This window comes from Scyliorhinus canicula, chromosome 16 (assembly GCF_902713615.1).
Source record: "Scyliorhinus canicula chromosome 16, sScyCan1.1, whole genome shotgun sequence".
Taxonomy (NCBI): Eukaryota; Metazoa; Chordata; class Chondrichthyes; order Carcharhiniformes; family Scyliorhinidae; genus Scyliorhinus; species Scyliorhinus canicula.
In genome coordinates this window covers 119,920,002-119,942,337 of record NC_052161.1, presented here as the reverse complement: position 1 = coordinate 119,942,337, position 22,336 = coordinate 119,920,002, and the positions used below count along the sequence as shown (strand labels likewise).

The following is a 22,336-nucleotide window of genomic DNA, read 5'->3' as shown; positions in this document are numbered from 1 at the left end:
TATTCCAACTGGTCCACCAGTATCCTTTCAGAGAGATTCTCTATCAACCCAACCTGCACTCTGGTCAGCATGGTTTCAGTCCTATGCAACATGGTTGACTGAGGGCAACCAGGGATGGGACATAAATCTGGATTTTCCAGTGATGTCTGATTCGGAGAATGAATTAAACAAGCTAATTACACATCTCACCATCTTAACTGTTACAAGAAGTTACGCATTGGGTTGAATGAAGCTTCAGAATAAACATTTTCAATGTGAATGGGGTAGGGGGAGGCAGGTGCAACACATACCATTTGGAAAATTCTTGTGTCCTCTCTCAAGTGGAAATCCAAAACACTTAGAGCTTTAGAACTGGAAGATTTGATACATAAATCTTCTCTGGGAAGCTGCACGTTTTCTTTTCAAGTCGCAGATGAATCCACGTCACGGGTCTTGTGAAATTATTAATTTCTGAAAGGCCACCAGATCAGGCTGCAACAGAAGGTGTCCCACGGTGCACCAGCTGCAAAAATACTGAGGACTATTTTCTGTGGCCTGGTCCATATCTTAGACAAAATACCTAACTTGCTGGAAAGTCACATTTGCCACAGAATGCTGATCAGATCAAAGGTCGCTGCAAAATAAAATGCGCTTGCCTGCTTGGGAGACAGACCTCAGAAGGTAAGCCTAGAGATCCGACCTGACTGGTAGGGCAAAGGTCACCAAACGTCAACCCTTCCCTTTGCCAACTGCAGGCACTTGGGATGCAAGAACCAGATTCCATTCAGTGTGATCTGTTACCAACAGCACAGGGAAACAATTTAGCAAGGATAACTTCAATTCAACCTGGCAATTTGTGGCTAACAGGTTTTGACAAACTGACATTTTGAGCTGGTATCCAGCACGCACAGTACACCTGTTCTGAAAATCTTTACTACTTTAGAACGTAGAACACAGAACATTACAACGCAGTACAGGCCCTTCGGCCCTCGACGGTATTTTGTTCCAACACCATTGGCAACATGGCGCTAAGTTTACACATGCCTGCAACCAGTTTTAATGTACACATCTGCAAAATCTTGCCCTCAGAGCTACAGCAAACCAAAGACCTTTTTGTATTTGCTAATTTTCATTCTGGATCGTCTTGGCCTTGCTTTCTTTTTCATTCAATTTACTGACCCGGTTATAAAGTCTTCCTAGATGGAGAAGGTCAGGATGCTATGGGGCTCTCGATAAAAATTTTTACAAGAAATGTTAAGGGGTTGAATGGCCCAGTAAAACGTTCTAAAGTGTTTTCCCATCCCAAGAGCCTTAACACTGACATTTCATTCCTTTAAGAAGCGCATCTTCGTGTTAAAGATCACACAAGATTACATAAAGCATGGGTTGGCCAGGTGTTTCATTCAAACTTTAAGGGCAAAACTAGGAGGACGACAATTTGGAGTAACAAATGAATAGATTTCCCCCCCCCCCCCCAAATGTAATCTCAGACCTGCTGGACGTTATATAATAGTTTGTGGCACACATTTTCAATCTCTGTAGTTTTGGTGAAAGTCTATGCCCATAACTGGGACGATGCAAAATTTATCACATCGCTTCTATCATATAAGAACATAAGAACTAGGAGCAGGAGTAGGCCATCTGGCCCCTCGAGCCTGCTCCGCCATTCAATGAGATCATGGCTGATCTTTTGTGGACTCAGCTCCACTTTCCGGACCGAACACCATAACCCTTAATCCCTTTGTTCTTCAAAAAACTATCTATCTTTATCTTAAAAACATTTAATGAAGGAGCCTCAACTGCTTCACTGGGCAAGGAATTCCATAGATTCACAACCCTTTGGGTGAAGAAGTTCCTCCTAAACTCAGTCCTAAATCTACTTCCCCTTATTTTGAGGCTATGTCCCCTAGTTCTGCTTTCACCCGCCAGTGGAAACAACCTGCCCGCATCTATCCTATCTATTCCCTTCATAATTATAAATGTTTCTATAAGATCCCCCCTCATCCTTCTAAATTCCAACGAGTACAGTCCTAGTCTACTCAACCTCTCCTCATAATCCAACCCCTTCAGCTCTGGGATTAACCTAGTGAATCTCCTCTGCACACCCTCCAGTGCCAGTATGTCCTTTCTCAAGTAAGGAGACCAAAACTGAACACAATACTCCAGGTGTGGCTCACTAACACCTTATACAATTGCAACATAACCTCCCTAGTCTTAAACTCCATCCCTCTAGCAATGAAGGACAAAATTCCATTTGCCTTCTTAATCACCTGTTGCACCTGAAAACCAACTTTCTGTGACTCATGCACTAGCACACCCAGGTCTCTCTGCACAGCGGCATGCTTTAATATTTTATCGTTTAAATAATAATCCCGTTTGCTGTTATTCCTACCAAAATGGATAACCTCACATTTGTCAACATTGTATTCCATCTGCCAGACCAGAGCCCATTCACTTAACCTATCCAAATCCCTCTGCAGACTTCCAGTATCCTCTGCACTTTTCGCTTTACCACTCATCTTAGTGTCATCTGCAAACTTGGACACATTGCCCTTGGTCCCCAACTCCAAATCATCTATGTAAATTGTGAACAATTGTGGGCCCAACACGGATCCCTGAGGGACACCACTAGCTACTGATTGCCAACCAGAGAAACACCCATTAATCCCCACTCTTTGCTTTCTATTAATTAACCAATCCTCTATCCATGCTACTACTTTACCCTTAATGCCATGCATCTTTATCTTATCCTTCCTTCCCAATCTAGATACCCGCCAACTTATTTTCAGAGGGAATCTAAACTGTTATAAATTCAAAGCTGCATCGCTCAAGTCCAAAGACTTTCACCTTTTCCAGCGTTTCCATGGCTCTCTCTACCTTTATGACTCAAATGGGATGTGTGGACCCTTGGCATTTCCTCCACCAGTCACGAGGGACCTTTTCTACTTCTCTCATGTTCACCATGCTTACTCATGCATCGACTATTTTTTTTTAGATAGAGCTCTTCTCCCTGATGTGTTATGTACTCTGGGATAACACAGGCTGCAACTCGATGCAGCTTTGACCAAAAGATACTCCAAACTTTGAAGTAAGTTCAGTGTGATTTATTGAACCATTAGCACAGTTCTCTATGATATCGACTCGCCTGCTAATCTTGCTATAGTAACTCAGTCTAACTAACCAGCAGCCGCTGACGCTCCGGCGTATGCACGGACTTACGCCGGCCGGCGAAGTCCTTTCGACCCCGGCTGACGTGGCGCCAAAGGCTGTTCACACCAGCCGGCGGAGTGGGAACCACTCCGGTGCGGGCCTAGCCCCTCAATGTGAGCCCCTAAAGGTGCGGAGAATTCTACACCTTTGGGGCGGCCCAACGCCGGAGTGGTTCACGCCACTCCAACATGCCGGGACCCCCCGCCCCGCCGGGTAGGGGAGAATCCCGGCCTTTGTTTCTTTGGGGGGAGCTGCATTATGGTGCTGGATTGTACTTTGTTTACCTGCTCCTTATCTCTTTTGAAAAATCAATACAAATATTTTATAAAACATGTTTTCAAAGGTACAGCAACCTGGTACATGCAGGTCCAGCTTTAACAGTGTTCCTCAATGTACCCTACTTGTCAAAAATCACATCTCCTTAACTTAGTAAAATATCTCAAGATGTTTGACAGGAGCTTTATCAGAGAAAATTGAACATCGAGCCAAGGAAAGATTCAAAGCTGGGAAAAGAGGTGGATTTTAAGGAAAGTCATAACCGAGAGGTGGAGATCGTTAGGGAATGAATTCCAGAGCTTAGGCCAGTGACAGCTGAAGGCTTGAGGCATCCTGCAGGTCAGGCCCGAGACTGAGATCCCAATTCACACGCTCAGTTGGCGCCCATTCACATGTGCAAGCACTGTGCCAATCACAGGGCCAAGAGGGAGCAGTGTGAAGTGGAGGGCAGTGACATCTGCAAACAAAATCTGCCCTTAAAGATTTTAATATCCACTCCAGGCAAAACATACTTTAAATCTCCAGGGAGTGAGGCTGCCCCACCAGTGATGGAGGTTTCCCGGGACAGGTGAGATTTCTCATTGGTGCGAGAGGCTGGCACTGCATACATTTATTCATTTGCTTGGAGGGTGAAAAAGAACCAATGCAGAACTTCGCAGTAATTAAGAATACACATGGAATGAGGTTATCAAGTCAGTTACAGGTCCCGCAAAAGCAAAATACTGCCGAAGCTGGAAAACCGAAATAAAAACTGAAAATGCTGCAAATATTCAGCAGGTCAGACAGCATCTGTGGAGAGAGGTATGCAGCAAACGGGCGCGATTCAGCGGACGAAAAACCGTTGGGCGCTTTTTGTTGCAGTTCCGAGAAATACCCCGCTATTTAACGGCACGTTGCCTTTTTTTTACCTCAGGGAGTTTCTTTCTGCCGAAACCACTCTTAGCGTTACTTCCTTCTGGTGCGCTGATCTCGCCATCAGGAACGGCTCCTTGCAGACTGGGGCACCATTTTGACCAGCAGCCTTGATCTTCCTACCTTTCAGGCACCCCAGCTTTATTGACCCCGCCCCCCTCTCATTCGTCCCCCAACCTTGACAAGGCTCCTGGGAACCCCTCCTCCCTCACCCCACTCCCCCATCCAACTGGCAAGGCCTCCCCATGGCCTGAAGCCTAGCAAAGCCACCTGGACAGTGCCGCCTGAGTGACGCTGCCAGGGTGCCCAGGTGGCACTGCCAAGGTGCCAGGGGATGCCAGGGTACTACCCTGCCCTGTTTTCGACCACCCAAGAGTCTCCAATGCCCTGAGGTGCCATTACGCCTGGTCCACGTTTTTGTGGACTAATGCTAAATTGCACCCTGGTGAGGTCTCCCATGCATTACTGTTGACACCCGGGTGCCGGGTGAAAATGGCGTCTAGGTATTTAAATAAACCGCGGACCAACGCCGGGCGCAACGGGGTCGCTGAATCATTCCCAAGATTTCAGGCCTGTAACCTTTCACCAGCCTGATGGACAATACATGGGAACATTACCACCTAGAAATTCCCCTCCAAGTCATGCACCATCCTGACATGGAAATATATCGCTGTCCCTTCACTGTTGCTGTGTCACAATCCTGGAGCTCCCTCCCTTACAGCACCGTGGGTGTACCTACACCCTATGGACTGCAGCGGTTCAGGAAGGCAGCTCACCACCACCTTCTCAAGGGCAAATAGGGGTGGACAAGTGCTGGTGATGCTCACATCCCAAAAACAAATAAAGAAGGGGCTCTTGTGTTAAACAAGGTGAGGGGAGCAGAACAATTTGTTCAAGAATCCAAGTGGCAGCTGAAGAAAATTAATGCAAATGGTTAAGAAATTAGTCAAATAAACTTTCCTCAGTCTCACTGTTCTCTTTCCATGACCTCCTGTATCCTACCTTTCACCCAGTAACCCTGGATGTCCACTTTGCAATGGAACATAAGAAAAGACATCCTGGAAAAGTTAATCTTTAACTGAAGCTTCTGCATTGTGTGTGTGTGATGTAAAATGGACGGGGAACCAGCATTATGGATAGGAAGATCTGGACTTTATTCAGGATTATGTAGGGCGTACAGCACAGGAACAGGCCATTCAGCCTGACCTGTCTATGCCAGTGTTTATGCCTCATTCAGGCCTCTTCCCATCTTTTCTCACCTAAATCTATCAAAGCAACCCTTCCCTCAAATGCTTGCCTGGTTTCTTCCTTAAATGTATTTGCTTCAACCATTATCGAGTTCCACATTCTCACCACTCTTTGGGTACAGAAGTTAGATTTTTTGGTGACTATATTATATTGGTTTTTAAAAATTCATTCTTGGGATCTGGACGTCGCTGGCTGGGCCTGCATTTGTTGCCCATCTCTAATTTCCCTTGAACTGAGTGGCTTGCTAGGCTGTTAAGAGTCAGCCGCATCACTGTGTGGGTCTGGAGTCATATGTAGGCCAGATAGGGTAAGGACAGCTGATTTCCTTCCCTCAAGGACATGAGTGAACCAGATGGGTTTTTACAACAATGGGTTCACCATTAGACTAATTCCAGATTTTTACTGAATTCAAACTTCACCGTCTGCCGTGGTGGTATTCGAAGCCGGTACACCCAGAGAATTACCCTGGGTCTCTGGATTACTAGTCCAGTGACAATACCACTATACCACTGCCTCCCCGTGGTGCTAGTGGTGTTGCTCCCCACAAGAGGAAAGATTTTCTCTGTATCTACTCTATCAAAAGTATTTCTCTGTATCTACTCTATCTTCATTTCAAAAACCTCTATTAGATCACCCCACTGCCTTCTTTCATGAAGAGGAAAGAGACCCAGCCTGCCATTCCTTTCCTGATTACTGTAGGTTCATACAGTTCTGGCCCATCCTTGTAAATATTCCCTGCACTCTCTCCTACCCTTTTTATAATATGGCGACCGGAACTATTTGATCGCCTGTCGACCACCATCTCCTGATAGCCATCAATCCTGTTCCCAACTGAGGGCAGCACGGTGGCCTAGTGGTTAGCACAGCTGCCTCACGGCGCTGAGGTCCCATGTTCGATCCCGGCTCTGGGTCACTGTCCGTGTGGAGTTTGCACATTCTCCCCGTGTCTGCGTGGGTTTCACCCCCACAACCCAAAAATGTGCAGAGTAGGTGGATTGGCCACGCTAAATTGGAAAAAATAATTGGGTTATCTAAATTTTAAAAAAAATAAAAATCCTGTTCCCAACTGGATGGTGCTGACAACCCAGAAAATCAGGCAGATCCATGAATCACTTGCCGTGAAGGATGAACTAACAGCTTATGCGACTGATTGACAAAGCTACGTCTCCGATACTAACCAACATCTCCCCTCAGCGATTGGGAGTAATTTTCAACACTGCGAGCATTGATTTTGTTTTAGCTGCCCGGCTGGAAATTATCCCAGAGTGCAGCTGTGGAGATTAGTGCCAGCTGATCCCCTGACCCCCACACTGCCTACATCAAAGAGGTCGGAGAGAATTTGCTGGAATACTGTAAACAGCAGGGACAAGGGGGAAAGAATTAAGTAATCAGCCATTCTAATCCAACCCTGAGCACTGGGAGAAACCAAATGGAAGTGACTAAGAATGTGTGGTGCCCTGTGTAGAGTCTGCTTGGTTCAATGTGGGATAAGACAATCAATGCAGATAATTCGCCTTAGCAACCAGCAGAGACGGACTCCATGATGGATCACGTAGTGAGGGGCACATTTTCTGTATCTCACAAACACGTTTTATTCTGAGACGGCAGCCAGAGGACAAAAAAACAAATTCAGCAGCCAAAAAACGCAGCAGTAGGTGAAGAATATTCTTTTATTTTTTAGAAAAGATTTTATTGAGCATTCTTATTTTTTGACACCATGTGCTTTGAGGCCACAAAATGTCCTCCCCCCAAAAAACTGAGGGAAGCAGAGTCGATAATAGCTTTATAAAAGGCCATGATGTGGAGATGCCGGCGTTGGACTGGGGTGAGCACAGTAAGAAGTCTTACAACACCAGGTTAAAGTCCAACAGGTTTGTTTCAAACACGAGCTTTCGGAGCACGGCTCCTTCTTCAGGTGCCTTCAGGCATTCACCTGAAGAAGGAGCCGTGCTCCGAAAGCTCGTGTTTGAAACAAACCTGTTGGACTTTAACCTGGTGTTGTAAGACTTCTTACTTTATAAAAGGCAGCAGATAAGTATGTGAAAAAGAAAAAGCTGGAGAATAGGGACCATACGTCTAGTGCTTATACAAATGCTGGCACAGCTGCAATGGGCTGGATGGCCTCCTGTGCTGCAGGCCTCCTTGATTGATTCTATGTTTGTGCATGAACAGCTATTTATGAGCTGTGTTCAATCCAATAATATGCTTGGCCATCCAGTGGGCAATTGATATTCCAGTCAGATTCTGTGGAAAGGGTCTTCATTGCAAAGCCTGATCAGTGAAACGCCAAGAGGTTGGGAATTCTTCGTTCACTAGGCTGCACTGCATGGGTTACCTTGGGACTTACAGCGCCAAAATAGGCCATTTGGGATGCTCAAAACTGGGGGTCATTAATATAAGGTGGTCACAATTCATTCCAATAAAGAATTGAGGAGAAATTTCCTTACTGGTGAGTTGTTAGAAAGGTGCAGTTGAGGTGACTTCCAATTCCAATTCTCACCAAGGCAGACTTTTGTCCGTTTCCATAGCTAATCATTCCCGGAACAGGTCACCAGTCTGACGCTAGGGGCGCCACTCCACATCAAGCGTGGCTGACCAGGAGTCTCACCCGTTCTTAGCCACCAGCCATTGGCGTCTGTTCAAAGGATTTGGAGGTTGACGTACTCAATCTGTTTACCGTGTTACGAACACCTTCCTTGGCCATCAAGCCCTGGGGTGGGGTTGAATCTGGAGATTCTGGCTCAGAGGCAGGAACGCTAACCCACTGCACCGGGGGACCTTCCGGAGACGACTTGCATAGATGCATTCAAGGGAGAGTTAGGGAACACGAGGAAGAAAAGAAGGAAACGCTGATAGGCTATGGCTCATAGGATTTGGGGGAAGGTTATACCATGGGCAGCACGGTAGATCAAGTGGATAGCTCTGTGGCTTCACAGCGCCAGGGTCCCAGGTTCGATTCCCCGCTGGGTCACTGTCTGTGCGGAGTCTACACGTTCTCCCCCTGCCTGCGTGGGTTTCGTCCGGGTGCTCCGGTTTCCTCCCGCAGTCCAAAGACGTGCAGGTTAGGTGGATTGGCCATGATAAATTGCCCTTAGTGTTCAAAAAGTTTAGGAGGGGTTATTGGGTTGTGGGGATAGGGTGGGAGTGAGGGCTTAAGTAGGTCGGTGCAGACTCGATGGGCTGAATGGCCTCATTCTGCACTGTATGTTCTATAAATATCGGCATGGACCAGTTTGGCCGAATGGCCTGAAAATTCTATGTAATTGGTCTCAGCCAATGTCCATTCACCACACAGGCTTCCTCCCACGCTACCACAGCTCAATTTCCTTCATTTAGTAACTTTTCCCTCCCATTTCAACCCTTCTGTCCCTATCAGAAAGCGAGTTTTCTTTAAAAGCTGCCAACCATAATGGTCCTGAGCAGCCTGCCTGTGGACTGGACACCAAAGCAGGCAGAGAGGTTGCAGCTCACACAGTTCAGCTTCCCCTTCATTTCAGTGGGAAACGAGGGCTCTCTCCTTCTTAGATACTTTTCACCAGGCATCATTTCACTTGTTGTGTGCTCGACAGGCACATCTTCAGGGCCCACCCAACAGCAAAATCACAGCTACACAAAGAAATTTCACGGCAGCATGTCAGAGGACAGGGAGCTTCCAGAAATGAGAAATTACTACTTGTTTGTCTTTAGAAAATATTTTGCCACTTTGCTTCCCCCTTCCACTGGTAATGACCTTCACTTTTCCTTGCTTGCTAAATGTCAATACATCGACAAACTTACACAGCAATTTGCAATTAGACAATCCAATTATAAAGGCTCATTTAGCTCTCAGACACACCTGGCATCAATAATATAATGAAGGGGAAATGTTTCCGAACATCCCTTCAGTGTTTAATGCAGTGAATACAGAGGTTTTCTGTCTGAGACTACTGGCTATTAACACATATATGATGGAATCAAAAGTCCATAGAATTACATTGAGTCTGGGCAGCAGCGTGTGCAGTGGGTTAGCACTGTTGCCTCATGGCGCCGAGTTCCCAGGTTCAATCCCGGCCCCGGGTCACTGTCCGTGTGGAGCTTGCACATTCTCCCCTTGTGTCTGCGTGGGTCTCACCCCCACAACCCAAAGACGTGCAGGGTGAGTGGATTGGCCACGCTAAATTGCCCCTTAATTGGGAAACAAAAATGATTGGGTTCTCTAAATTTATTTAAAAATAAATAAAAAAAGAATTACATTCAGTCCACGTACAGAAATAGGAGGTTGAATTTTCCGGTCCTTCCCACTGGTGGGATCTTCCAGCCCTGTATCCCAGTGGAGGAGGGGACGAGCGACGCGTTGTGCCACAGACATCAGCGGGACCGGAAGACCCCGCCACCGGCCAACGGCGGCTCGCCCCCACCACTGGAAAACATACTGCAGAGGAGGGACAAGAAATCCCACCCAAGGCCATTCGGCCCAATTGGTCCATGCTGGTGTTTGAGTTCCACACAAGCCTCTTCCCTCTCCTCTTTATCTAGCCCTATCAGCCTATCCTTCTCTTCCTTTGTCCCTCATCTGTACTTTTCACCTCAACTATTCCTTGTGGTCACATTGTCTTACCACTCTGTGGGTGAAGATATAAGTCCACCTAGCTCTTCGTAAAGCACCACACCCCATGTGCTGCATCCCTTATACCCATTAACAGCTGTATTTACCATAAGAAACCATCCTATACCCATTTGAAATTCACCAACATTATTCACCTCCCGTGGACAGTTTGATCCACACATTCATCAATTATTCTTGCTTTGCTAGCAAACAGAAAGCTTCATTCCGGTCCCCACTTCCAGATCAAAATATCACGTCTCTCAGGAATGTCCCAAATCTCTTCCTACAACCAACACTTCCCTTTCTGTAAAACATCAGAATGAGATGTCTGCTCTCGCCAAGAGCCCGATTGCAACAGTATGTTAGAGTTTGGCCACACATGAGGGCCTGGGTTCCCAAATTAGGCTTGTCCCAATTTTTCATTGAGCAATTTTCTACAAATACGACATAATCTGCAGCTGTATTACCGAACATTTCAACTGTTCATTGGTTAAGCTCTGCCTGCAATGTGTTAAAGGGTCCTGCTTTACAGGCGCTGCATGAATTCATACTTGCAGTTACTTCTAGTGACAGGACATTATCAGGAATCACATACTTCATGACTATTTGTTCCATGTTACCAGGTTGTAAACCATAGAATTCCTACAGTGCAGAAGGAGGCCATTCGGCCCATTGAGTCTGCACCGACCCTCTGAAAGAGCGTCATACCTAGGCCCACACCCCCACCCTATCCCCATAAACTCACCTAATCTGCACATTTTTGGACACTAAGGGGCAATTTAGCATGGCCAATTGTCCTAACCTGCACATCTTTGGACTGTGGGAGAAAACTGGAGCACCCGGAAGAAACCCAGACACGGGGAGAACGTTCAAACTCCACACAGTCACCCAAGTCTGGAATTGAACCCGAGTCCCTGGTGCTGTGAGGCAGCAGTGCTAACCACTGTGCCGCCCCAACTGCTCCCAATTTGTTTTTGTAAGAACAGGCACAATGGGGCCAAATGGCCTCCTTCTGAGCTGTAATATTCTATGATTCCATCTGTCTCGTTATAATTTTAACATACACAATAAACGTTAGTAAGATGTAAAAGAAAATAATATTGGAGTCAGTCAATTAATAGTTTATTCTCTTTGATGTACATTGGTATCAGTAAATCACAACAAGCTGCAACGCACAGTTAAAGAACAGGAGTTTGTGCTTGCATATTAATGATGGGACTGTAAAATGTAACCTCGACCACTTTAGGTTACATGGCGAGCTGCATTATATCTTGAAAGGGAAAGAATATTATCACAGTATAGGATTTAAATAAATAATGATGAGGTACTCCTACTCTTACTTCCGAGCCCTGAGTCCCTCATTTGCAATTTCCACAAGACCACCTTAAAGCAGTTGCACACATTGGGTAGTATTTTCCCATTATCTGTCAGAATGTCAGGCTTTGACTGAAAACCAGTGTGTATTGATCCAGATACACAGCCGGGTGTTAAGACCAGGGGCTGGATTCTCCGTAGCTCGACGACGAAATTGTGATCGGTGATTGGGCGGAGAATGGATTCCGACGGCGGAATCAGGGCCGGCGCCAGTCCGCCTTGCGCCCCCCCCCCCCCAAAACCGTTGCTGCATCATCGGCTGGCCCACTTGATGGGCTGAGTTTCCAACGGCGCGGGCCATGTGTGGGCCCGGGAGTGCAGGAACCCTGCGTGCCGGACGCGGATAGTGTCCACCGCTGCCACACTTGGCCGGGATCTGTGCTGCCGTCCAGGGAAACTTCTGCTAGGGCTGGGGCGACAGGTGGGGGGTGGTTAGGGGGTGGGCTGTGAGGTGAAGGTTGGCGGGTTGGGTTTGCGCACGGCTGGCCACATGTTTTATGGCACGGCCGTTGCAGGCTGTCAGCCGTGTGCTTGCGCGGCCCGGGACGCAGCCATTCTCCTGCCGTTTTTGCCGCGATCCGCGGGACTTTCACTTGGTGCAAGCACTACCCTCTCACCACTACCGGAATTGGTGGTTGGCGATTGGCCGGAGAATCCGTTTTAACGCCGAAATAGGGGGCGGCGCAATTTCTCGGATGCTCCGCCCCTTCAAAAATGGCATCATTGCTGAGTACGCCGCACGCCGTTGGGACGACCTCAGGACGTCACCTGACGCACTCCCCCGATGCTCTGCCCCTGATGAGCTGACAGCGCGACTGCTGCAGGTCGCCGCCATACGCAAGAGAGGCCCCGGATCCAGCAATTCTCCGTCCATATCTGCAGGTAAAGCCGGGGGCTTTATGTGGCATGGCTGCTAGCCCCCCCACACCGCGGAGCATCAGTGCGGATGCGTCGCCATCTAGACGCATGCTCCGGACATAGCGTCACAATTGGAGAATCCAGCCCATAGTCGTCCAAACGGAGAATCCAGCCCCAGATCTTCGTGGTTAATGCCGTCAGTCTGGCAGGGCAGGGTCTGAAAGGGCACCACAGAGGTATTGGGGGTTCTCCCCTCTACCCCCATCAACTGCACACCCAAGCCTCCCCCCAACCCCCACCGTGGCACTATCGCAGACACTCTCCCCTCACAGCCAAGTCACCCAACAAACTTCACAGGCAAGTCACCCTCCCCATCACAGACACGTCTCCTCCCCCAACTTCACAGGCAAGTCCCCCCCACCTCTCCCACCCCCCCCCCCCAACTTCACAGGCAAGTCCCCCCCACCTCTTCCCCCCCCCAACTTCACAGGCAAGTTCCCCCCCACTTCACTTCCCTCTCCCCCCACCCTGCTTAACTGGCATTGACCCTTTTCATACCCCACCATACATAAGGGGAAACCCCCCCCCCCCCCTCCAAAAGGAGTTCCCCAGAGAGCCCGCCTCAGCATTGCCCCCTGGCACAGGTTAGCACTGTCAGGTTGGCAATGCCAACCTGGGCAGTGCCAGGAGCAGGGCAACTCCCGGGCATGTCTCCTCTTCCTTTATGGGTGAGAACCTCCTTACGTCTCCGGCGAGGGGCAGGGAAAATCAGGCAAATTAGATCTTGCCAGTAAGAATCCCGTTTCCCAACTCGTGCGGGTTTTTACGCTCACATTGCCATTTGCACTCGTGGTGGATCCAGGTGCACATTCTCCCTGACTGGGAGAATCCAATTCATTTTTTCCAATTAAGGGGCAATTTACTGTGGCCAATCTACCTAGCCAGCACATCTTTGGGTTGTGGGGGTGAAACCCACGCAAATACGGGGAGAATGTGCAAACTCCACACAGACAGTGACCCAGAGCCGGGATCGAACCTGGGACCACGGCGCCGTGAGGCTGCAGGGCTAACCCACTGCAGGGCACCGTGCTGTCTCTGGCCATGTTTAATGGTACACTTTATTTCCTTCTTAGACACTCAGTCCCTTAATCCCTGCTCACTCCCCTCTCCGTCTCAGTTCTCGTCTCAAGGCAAAGTTGTCAGGATGTGAATTTAGATTCGGAGTTAAATGGACCATAAGGTCCAAGAAGATTGGTCACTGAGGGAGAACCTGGGCTGTGACCTGCCCTACTACAACCACACCTTCTCCCCGTAGACCCCCCCGGACCTCCACTGGTCACCTCCAGGTCATTGTATGAATAGCACTACCTTGAGCCAACAGTTGGTGTTAGTTTTCATTGTACATATTACAAAATAAGATAAATAACTGGCCAGTATTCAACACAGCTAAACAAATAAAAAATAGAGTTTCAAAGCATGACTGAACAACTTTGGAACGTTTCTCCTGAGAGGAAGCAAAATGGTTAGTCCTGTCCTTTTGGCAGCAATGTTCGTCAGTCCCAAAGTCAGGTGGAAAATAATTCAGGTTGTTAGCATCAGCAGAAAGGCTTTGTGAACCAAATCTCTCCTAATCCACCACACTGCGCATCCAGACTGTTGGCTAAGAATTCAGCCTGCAATGATTTGCTTGGCCCATGAGTAGCACATAGGTTTGTTGATTTTGATGGTATGGTGCAATTACTAACAGGGTATCTCTGTTATTATTTTCAATTGTAGGGGTAGGGTGATTGTCTATGTGGAGTTTGCACGTTCTCCCCATATCTGCGTGGATTTCCTCCGGGTGCTCCGGTTTCCTCCCACAGTCCAAAGATGTTCAGTTTAGGTGGATTGGCCACGCTAAATTGCCCTTAATGTCCATGAATGTGTAAATTAGGTGAGGTTACGGGGATAGGGTGTGGGTTTTGGTCGAGATAGGACCCTGTTTCAGAGGGTCAGTGCAAACTCGATGGGCCCAATGGCCTCCTTCTGCACTATAAGGATTCTATGGAAGGGGCTTTTAGGTTGCTGTCCTTTCAAAAAACCCTCCACTGAATCCCCACCACCAATGCTATCCATCCTTTGTAAATTTACCTTTTATCTGACATGTACCTGCAGGAACATGTGATGCTTCACCTGTAAGTGAGGCTGTCCAAGTATCAAGTCATGTTCACTCCTTGTGAAGGTCTAAACACAATCACTGTAGATGACACAGTGATTGGGAACAGCGTACTGTTACTTTCTATTTATTGCATATGTCATAAGAATGGCTAAAAGAGGGCAGCACAGAGGTTAGCACTGCTGCCTGGGTCACTGTGTGGAGTTTGCACTTTCTCCCCTTGTGGTGTGGGTTTCCTCCGGGTGCTCCGGTTTTCTCCCACAGTCCAACGATGTGCAGGTTAGGTGATTGGCCATGTGAAAATAATTGCTCCTTAGTGTCCAAAATGTACAATTTAGGTAGGGTTATGGGGATACGCCGGAATGTGGGCCTTGATGTGGCGCTCATTCTGAGGGTCGGTGCAGACTCGATAGGCTGAATGGCCTCTTTCTGCATTGTAGGAATTCTATGGTCCTAATTGTAAGGTGGTGTCTATGCAGATAGATCTATCTGTCAATCACTCCCATTGACCCCTCCCCCTCCCTCTGACCCAAGTCTAATACTAAAAAACACAATGATCTTGAAACACATAACACTGAGGCCCTGATTGTTACAGAGAAGAAGGTGCAGGACAGTCTGGAATGGTGGAGGCAGTGCCTCAATAGGGCGCTTTTCATCTGACAGGTAAAATGGACAGCCCGGCTGGCAGCGGGAGAGCTAGAGTTGGGGTATTGAAAAGGGAGCATGGGTTCTGAAGATGGTCGGAGGGAGGTTGTAGGTCGGAGTTTGGGAGAGCTAGAGTTGGGGTAGGCCACAGACTAATTCCTTGAGAGGCCTGCTCCTGCTTGCTAACATGGTGTTCTAAAAGAGCCGTTTCGATCCACTGCTGGTGATCCCTTAGGTTATAGGCCTCCCTCACACATTCTATTTAATTTAAGTCACGGTAGCAATGATGTCATCAGGGTGCGACTTTGCCATGTTAATTAGGCCTCTGCCTGACTTTTGTGGGAGTCATTTCCGTGGCTCCATTTCTGCATGACACTTTATAGATACAGAACCACAATTGGGTTACCAGATCCTGATATTTTAATCCCTGCCCCCTCCCTTCCCAGTGCGGAAATACGGATGGTTAGTGGGATAACATATACATCTGCAGCTGTAGCATTGAATTCAGAAAACAATAATTTTAAAAGAAGTTAAGAAACCCTAGTGAATGCCATCCCTAGCCCCTGATTATTGTGACTGGCAATAGACACAGACATAGGTTCGAAAGTTCATTCTGAAAGCTGAAAAATATTTTTTTCTGCAAAGGTCTGCAAGAAACAAGAAGAAGACACGCTGGCTGGTGTCTCCAACACCATTCTGACCTCTCAAACTCAGCATCACGACAAATCAAGTGTATGAACAGGGACGTGGCAATTAAGAGAGCAGGGGTGTTTTCCCCAGCATCCTGGCCAATACTTATCCCTCAGCCAACATCACAAAAACTGATCACATATAGCACTGCTGCTTGTGAGAGCTTGCTGTGCACAATTTGGTTGATACCATTCCCTAAATTACAACAGTGACTATTGATGTGACCATCAATTCACTCGGAACACGATTGGAAATAAACTGTGGTTTTAATAGTCTTACAACTGAGCCTGCCTGCGACCAGAAGAACTGAGGGCAGGCTCACACGGCTGCAGCACTTTATACTTCCGGTAGTGGGAGGGGCCATGGGCGGAGCCGAGGGTGGAGCCCTGTACAAGCTCCTCATCTCCCCCTATGGGCAGAACCGCGCAACAGCTCACAGACTGAGCCCACAAGGACACAATACCATACAATACAGTGTGAATTACATTCACCACAACTACATTTCAAAAAGCAGTTTATTTGCCCGACAATGCTTTGGGTTTCCTGAGGCCTTGAGAGGCGTGAGAGAAATCAACCTCTTTCTTGCTTTAAATTCTTTCAATTGTTCAACGTTGCCTCACAATTCAATGTGTGCCAATAATGTAGAATCACAGCTATTGTGTAGTATCGTATTCTCGCCCTGCAAAGGTAGATGACAACCTTTGACACATGACTCACCATCTCCAAGATCAGCTTCCATTGGTTAACTAATCTGTGGGCTCAGAAGGCTGCTGCAAGCTGCCTGGTCCTCACGCTCAAAAGCTGCATGACATCACCTCACTCCTTGGTGTGCTTACTGCTGTGTGACCAACCCTAAGCAGCCATTGTTTGCCAATTGCTTCTCTGCCTTTTAATTTAACTAAAAGGCTTGCCTGTGGCCTGCAGCTTCAATCCTAGCTGCAGAACGCCCCTTACCCCAATAATTACAGGACATATCACTTAACCGCATTGCTCGAGTATACTCTTGTCCTTAAGCACGTAGGCTCTGTTGAAGCACACAGAGCATTACCTCATCGTTGCCTGCCTGAGCAGCTTATATATTCTTTAATGGAAACAGCATCAAGTGGGTCTTGGTAAATAAACCTCAAACGGCTTTGTTGTCAATTTGACTTAGTATTCGCAGCCTGAACTTCCATTTTCCTGATATGCAAACAGCATTTAAATGTCCCATACTTTTTCTGAGCAGAACTGTCGAATTAAAGTGGCTGTCAGATGTGGGAAAACATTAGTGCGTGAGGACTGCTAAGTACATTGAATCGAGGCTCTTCAAACTCATTCACTGAAGTCTCATTTCTCAAGAGAACAGCGCCCATTGTCCCTTCTCTATGGGTTAGATTCAAACTGGCTCCGAGAGGCAAAAGAACAGTGTTTTAATGCATTGGCCTATTCAGTCCTGCCAAAGGGAAACTGAAACAGTTCTGTCCTTATGTGGCACAGGACTTTTTTTTTTAAAAAGCGAAAATGTCATCCTCTGTCTGGCCAGTGCGCGGGACTTGCCTCGCGGAGAAGAGGCTTGGGCGCTTCTTCTCAGACCGGATGACAGCAAAGATCGAGGAGAGATGAATTTGCAGCAGCGTGCATCGAGCACGTGAACACGTCAGGTGAGATGTACATCGGGTCCAGTTGCGATGGCTCTCACCTCAGGGAACATATTTTTAAAAAATGTGTTGGAGCAATGTATGAGAGAGCAGCCAGCCTCAATATCCCGCAGACTCGGAACTGATAGCAGAGAGAATTGGGAGGAAGAGCTAAAGGAAACGCTGTTTCATTCAAGGATTTTCAGGATGCAATCTCCAAACAAAGGTGGCGAATATGAAATCCTGAATGTTTCAATTGGAGAACAGTTCACAATTTTCTTTGATGTTCACACACAAAGGGAATATTATGTCATCCATAACTGTTTATGCCAGGCATTTAATTGTACAGATTTCACCATGGAAACAAATCAGTCACGTTAGTGCAGGGCAAGCATTTTGGGGGAAACTGTCCATAGCCAGGACAGAGTCCCACCGGCAGAGTCGTCCATTCGGCCCATCAAATCAATTACATGTGGTTTTCTACCCCCTGACAAATTCGGCCTATCGCTGTGCTGTAATAATTTAATTGTACCACAACCTATTCAGTCTATCAATCGAGAAATCAGCCCAGATGAAAAATTAAAATGTTATATACATTATTTTGCATGTATTTGATTTCAAATTCTTTTTCAAATTAATCGTCGGCTGCAAAATGGGGCATTTCAACTTTGGGCATCAGTATCAGCTTCCAGCCGCCCCAGGACAAATCAAGCACGGTTAGATTGAGAGTAAAGATTCCGCTGTCTTACCCAACAATATGCATAACCTCAAATTTAAGACAGTTTCTTACAGCAACGGATATTCTTCCAGTTTCCATCATATGGTTTCCCTGGCTAAGGAAGCAATTGAGTGCCAGATAGAGGCAATTTTGAGTTGGGACACATGTTGACTGAGGATTGGGTAGAGGTAACCATTTCACACAAGACTTTCACAGCCAGACAGAACTTTCATCCTTTCAGTCTTAGTTGAATTTTAATCCGACAAATGACATATATTTGATCTGCAAGCAGGGGACGGAGTGTAACATGGCTAAATTTGTGGTTGATACTAAAATAGGTGGGAAAGCAGGCAGTGAAGCGGAGATAAAGATTTTACAGACGGCTATAGGTAGGCCAGGAGATTGGACCAAAATTTGGCGGATGCAGGTAGGTGTGAGGTTATCCATTTTGGCCAAAAAAATAGAAAGGCAAATTCTTATCGAAATGGAAAGCAGATTCAAGATGCGTCTGGGAAGAGGGATCTGCGATCTTTGTTCATCAATCACAGAAAGTCAGTTCACAGGTACAGCATGTAATTAAAAAGGTAAATGAAATATTAGCGTTTATTGCAAAAGGACTGGTGTGTAAAAGTAGAGAAGTGTTGTTGCAATTGTATAAGGTGTTGATGAGACCACATCTGGAGTATTGTGTCCAGTTTTGATCTCTTTGTTTAAGGAAGGATGTGGTGGCATTGGAGGCAGTTCAGAGGAAGTTCACCAGATTGATTCCGGGGATGAAAGGGTTGACGTATGAGGAGAGATTGAACAGTTTGGGCTTATACTCGCTGGAGTTTAGAAGGATGAGAGGGAATCTGATTGAGTTACATAAAATACTAAAAGGGATAGGTAAAGTAAACGGAGACCAAATGTTCCCCCTTGTAGGGAAACCTAGAATGAGAGGTCACAGATATAGGTTGAGAGACGGTAGATTTAGAACTGAGATGAGGAGGAACTACTTCCCGCAGAGTGTGGTGAATTTGTGGAACTCGCTGCCCCACAGGTGCGGTGGAATCTGAGTCATTAACTGGTTTCAAGAAGGAAATAGGTATATTTCTTATTTTTAAAAACGTGTTGAAGGAATATGGGGAACAGGTAGGGAAGTGGATTTGGGACCAGGAAGAGATCAGCCATGATCTGATTGAATGGCAGAGCAGGCTCAAAGGGCTGTATTGCCTACTTCTGCTCCTAGTTCCTAAGTAAAGACCAGTCCACCACTCAGGCCTGTGACTAGATTTCTAAACTTGAGCTGAAGTTGGTTTGATGTATGGAGCAACAAGCATCAAATAAATGTGGGGGGGGGGGGGGGATATTTTCCGTCTGAATCAAGGTTCAGGGACTGATGCATCCTGTCAGGATTTGGAATTCTGTAGAAATGAACATGAGGTAATTTCTTGGAAATGTTCCTTATCCTGGAGTGGACCCACACTATTGCGAAATTCTGAATCATCGCCCACTTAAATGCCTGATGCATAAAGCTGAACAACATTCAGTTTAACAGATTCAATTTTGGAATCATGCTGTGATCTGAGCAGGTTGCAAGACACTTGAATAAAACCTGATGGATTTGCAGGATTATTTATTGGAGAGTGAATCTAATACAGCTTCTGCGATGACGAAGGTGTTAAATACACTGCCTGGTGCGAGACTAAACAACACTGTGCTGAAGTTGCTGACTCACTCGATGGGCAACAGAGACCATATGGTTGACTGTGTGTCCCTGGATCCTGGGGCGAATGAAAGTCAATCAGGCAGCTTGTTCCCAATCACTATGGGGTGATGGGTACTGGAGTATACAGGTGTGAACATCCCGTACTGCTCACTCTGAACTACAAAATGGCAAAAGCATTCTTTTTGATTGTTTTTGAGGACTGGATCGGATAGTGCCCCTCAACTATTGAACAGGCTGCTTATTTTCATTATACAGACTGGCACGTGAAAAATGGCTGAGATGCTAGGTGGGTGGGAACCCCCTCAGCAAGGAGACAGTGTCCCTAGACCTGAAGGGAAGATCTGAGGAGTAAACCCATTTTAAATTTAACGCCAGATTCGGATTAAAATGCTTAATTCCAATTCTCTTCCTGCGCCTACAGGTGCACTTATGCAGACTTTCATCCATTTCCATAGCTAGTAACTCCCGGAACAGGTCGCTTGTCTGTCGCCAGAGGTTTATAGCTTGAGGGGCTCCACTCCACATCCAGAGTGGCTGACCAGGATCTCTCCCTCTCTTACTGAGAGCTATTGGCTTGTTGGAAGGATTTGCAGGTTGACACCCTCAACCTATCTGGCCGCACTATGAACGCACATTCCTTGGCCATCAAGTCCTGGGGTGGGATTCGAATCTGGAGCTTCTGAATCGGAGGCAGGGATACTACCCACTGTGCCATAAGACCTGTAAAAGGCCTTGCTGTGTAAGTGCTCTGTAAATGTAAGGTTACAGTGGAGCAGTTGGATTAGTGTGTGAGCAGTCACTCACCTTGTCTAGCTTTGCTTCGATTTCCACGACATCAGTCTCCACTTCCTCAATCGTCGCCCTGCAACGAAGACAAAAATATTAGCAACTCAGTCAACATCAACATGCACCATTTTACAATAAGATTTTTCTTTCCCCCTACTGCATCAAAACATCTCTTGAGCATTTCGTTAGGTTTTACTGGTTTTGATGTATTGAATTCGGCTAGGTCTGCAGCACCAAAATGTTATACATGTATTTTGATGCAAATAATTTGGTTCTCCAATTCTTACAGTGGAATCTGAGTCATTGAAACGGAGAACTGGAGGATCTATGACAGCCTTAAGGAAGAGGTTTTACAAACCCAATTTTTGGATTGGAACAACCCTTAAAGCACCAAATAAGGATCAATCATCCACATTTGTTTTCTACCTGCATTCTACCCCGTTTTATTCATCCCAGCTTTTTGTCAGAGAAGATGGGGCAGGATTTTTATGCCCGATGAGGGTATGTGCGGAGGTGGGCGGGCAGGCATGGAAATTTGCCACCGGCTGGTGTGGCAGTTTGCTGGCACCACAGGCCGTTTTTCCAGAGAAGGAACGGGAGGGTGGGGGTTGGTGACAGGAGGGCTATCCGCCCACAAATGACAGGTAGCTCATTAAAGGTCTTTATATTAGAAGATTGGAGCCTCTGCCATCACTGTTCATGACTTTGTGCATGCAAAGGCGCACGGTGTCATAGCAACTCAGACTCCTTGTGGGGATTGGTTGGATTCAGCTGCAGCCAGAGACCGCCCTGTGATGCCCCTCCACAATGGTCACTCGGCTACTTACACTTTCATTTCAAATTTCACGAAATTTGGAGAGAGGGCACATCCATCTTGAGGGACTTTCTCGTTCTCCTGCTGCTACTTCTGTGATGGAAGGCCTCCTATTGCTCCTCCAACTTCGAGAGCGAGCCTGCCAGCCTCAATTGGATGTGAGGTCGGCCCTCTCTTGCCACTAATTCGGAGAAAATCACTGCCTGATGATTGCTCCCCACACAGTGCAGGACTGGGACTTTCATTTGGCCCTTGCTGGGGTCCGAACCCAAGGAGACAATCCTGCCCAGGGGCTCTAAAAGATGTATTCAGACCCTAAGACAAGGTATCTGGAATTCCTCCACATGATACATTGGAATATGATACCCTGACCATTAAAGTGCATAATTCCTTCTACCCTGAGTTGGTTTCGGTTCTATAAGAAAATTAATACACAGTGAGATGTGTTTCTCTATACACCAGTGTGAAAAACATTTGTGACCCTGCGTATTTTCCCTCGGTTTAGCTGGCTGTGCTGTTAGGCCAGATAGTGTAATGACAGAGCTATCAAAATCTCTACCAGGGCAGTGCCATGCTGGTACTCCAGTGGCAACACTGAGAACTATCTATGACTAAAATGTCTGATACTAAAGGTGTTTGAATTGTGCACCATGTTCATGGTATTTCACAATACCACTTTTCCACTGAAGCTCGGATTTTGGATTATTACAATCCAAGATCCAGGTCCTGATTTAATTTCTGGCTGCACTGAAGCTAAGCAGT

The 22,336-nt window shown here is 46.8% G+C and overlaps 1 protein-coding gene across 2 annotated transcripts in view; it reads right to left on the bottom strand.

The window, feature by feature from the left end:
* The window catches only part of acap3b (ArfGAP with coiled-coil, ankyrin repeat and PH domains 3b), a 350,744-nt gene that overhangs the window by 162,527 nt on the left and 165,881 nt on the right, over positions 1 to 22,336 (bottom strand). For both annotated transcript variants that reach the window (XM_038821954.1, XM_038821953.1), the window contains exon 2: positions 20,779 to 20,836. In XM_038821954.1, coding sequence (XP_038677882.1) covers positions 20,779 to 20,836 — 58 coding nt within the window. The remainder of the gene's footprint in view (positions 1 to 20,778; positions 20,837 to 22,336) is intronic.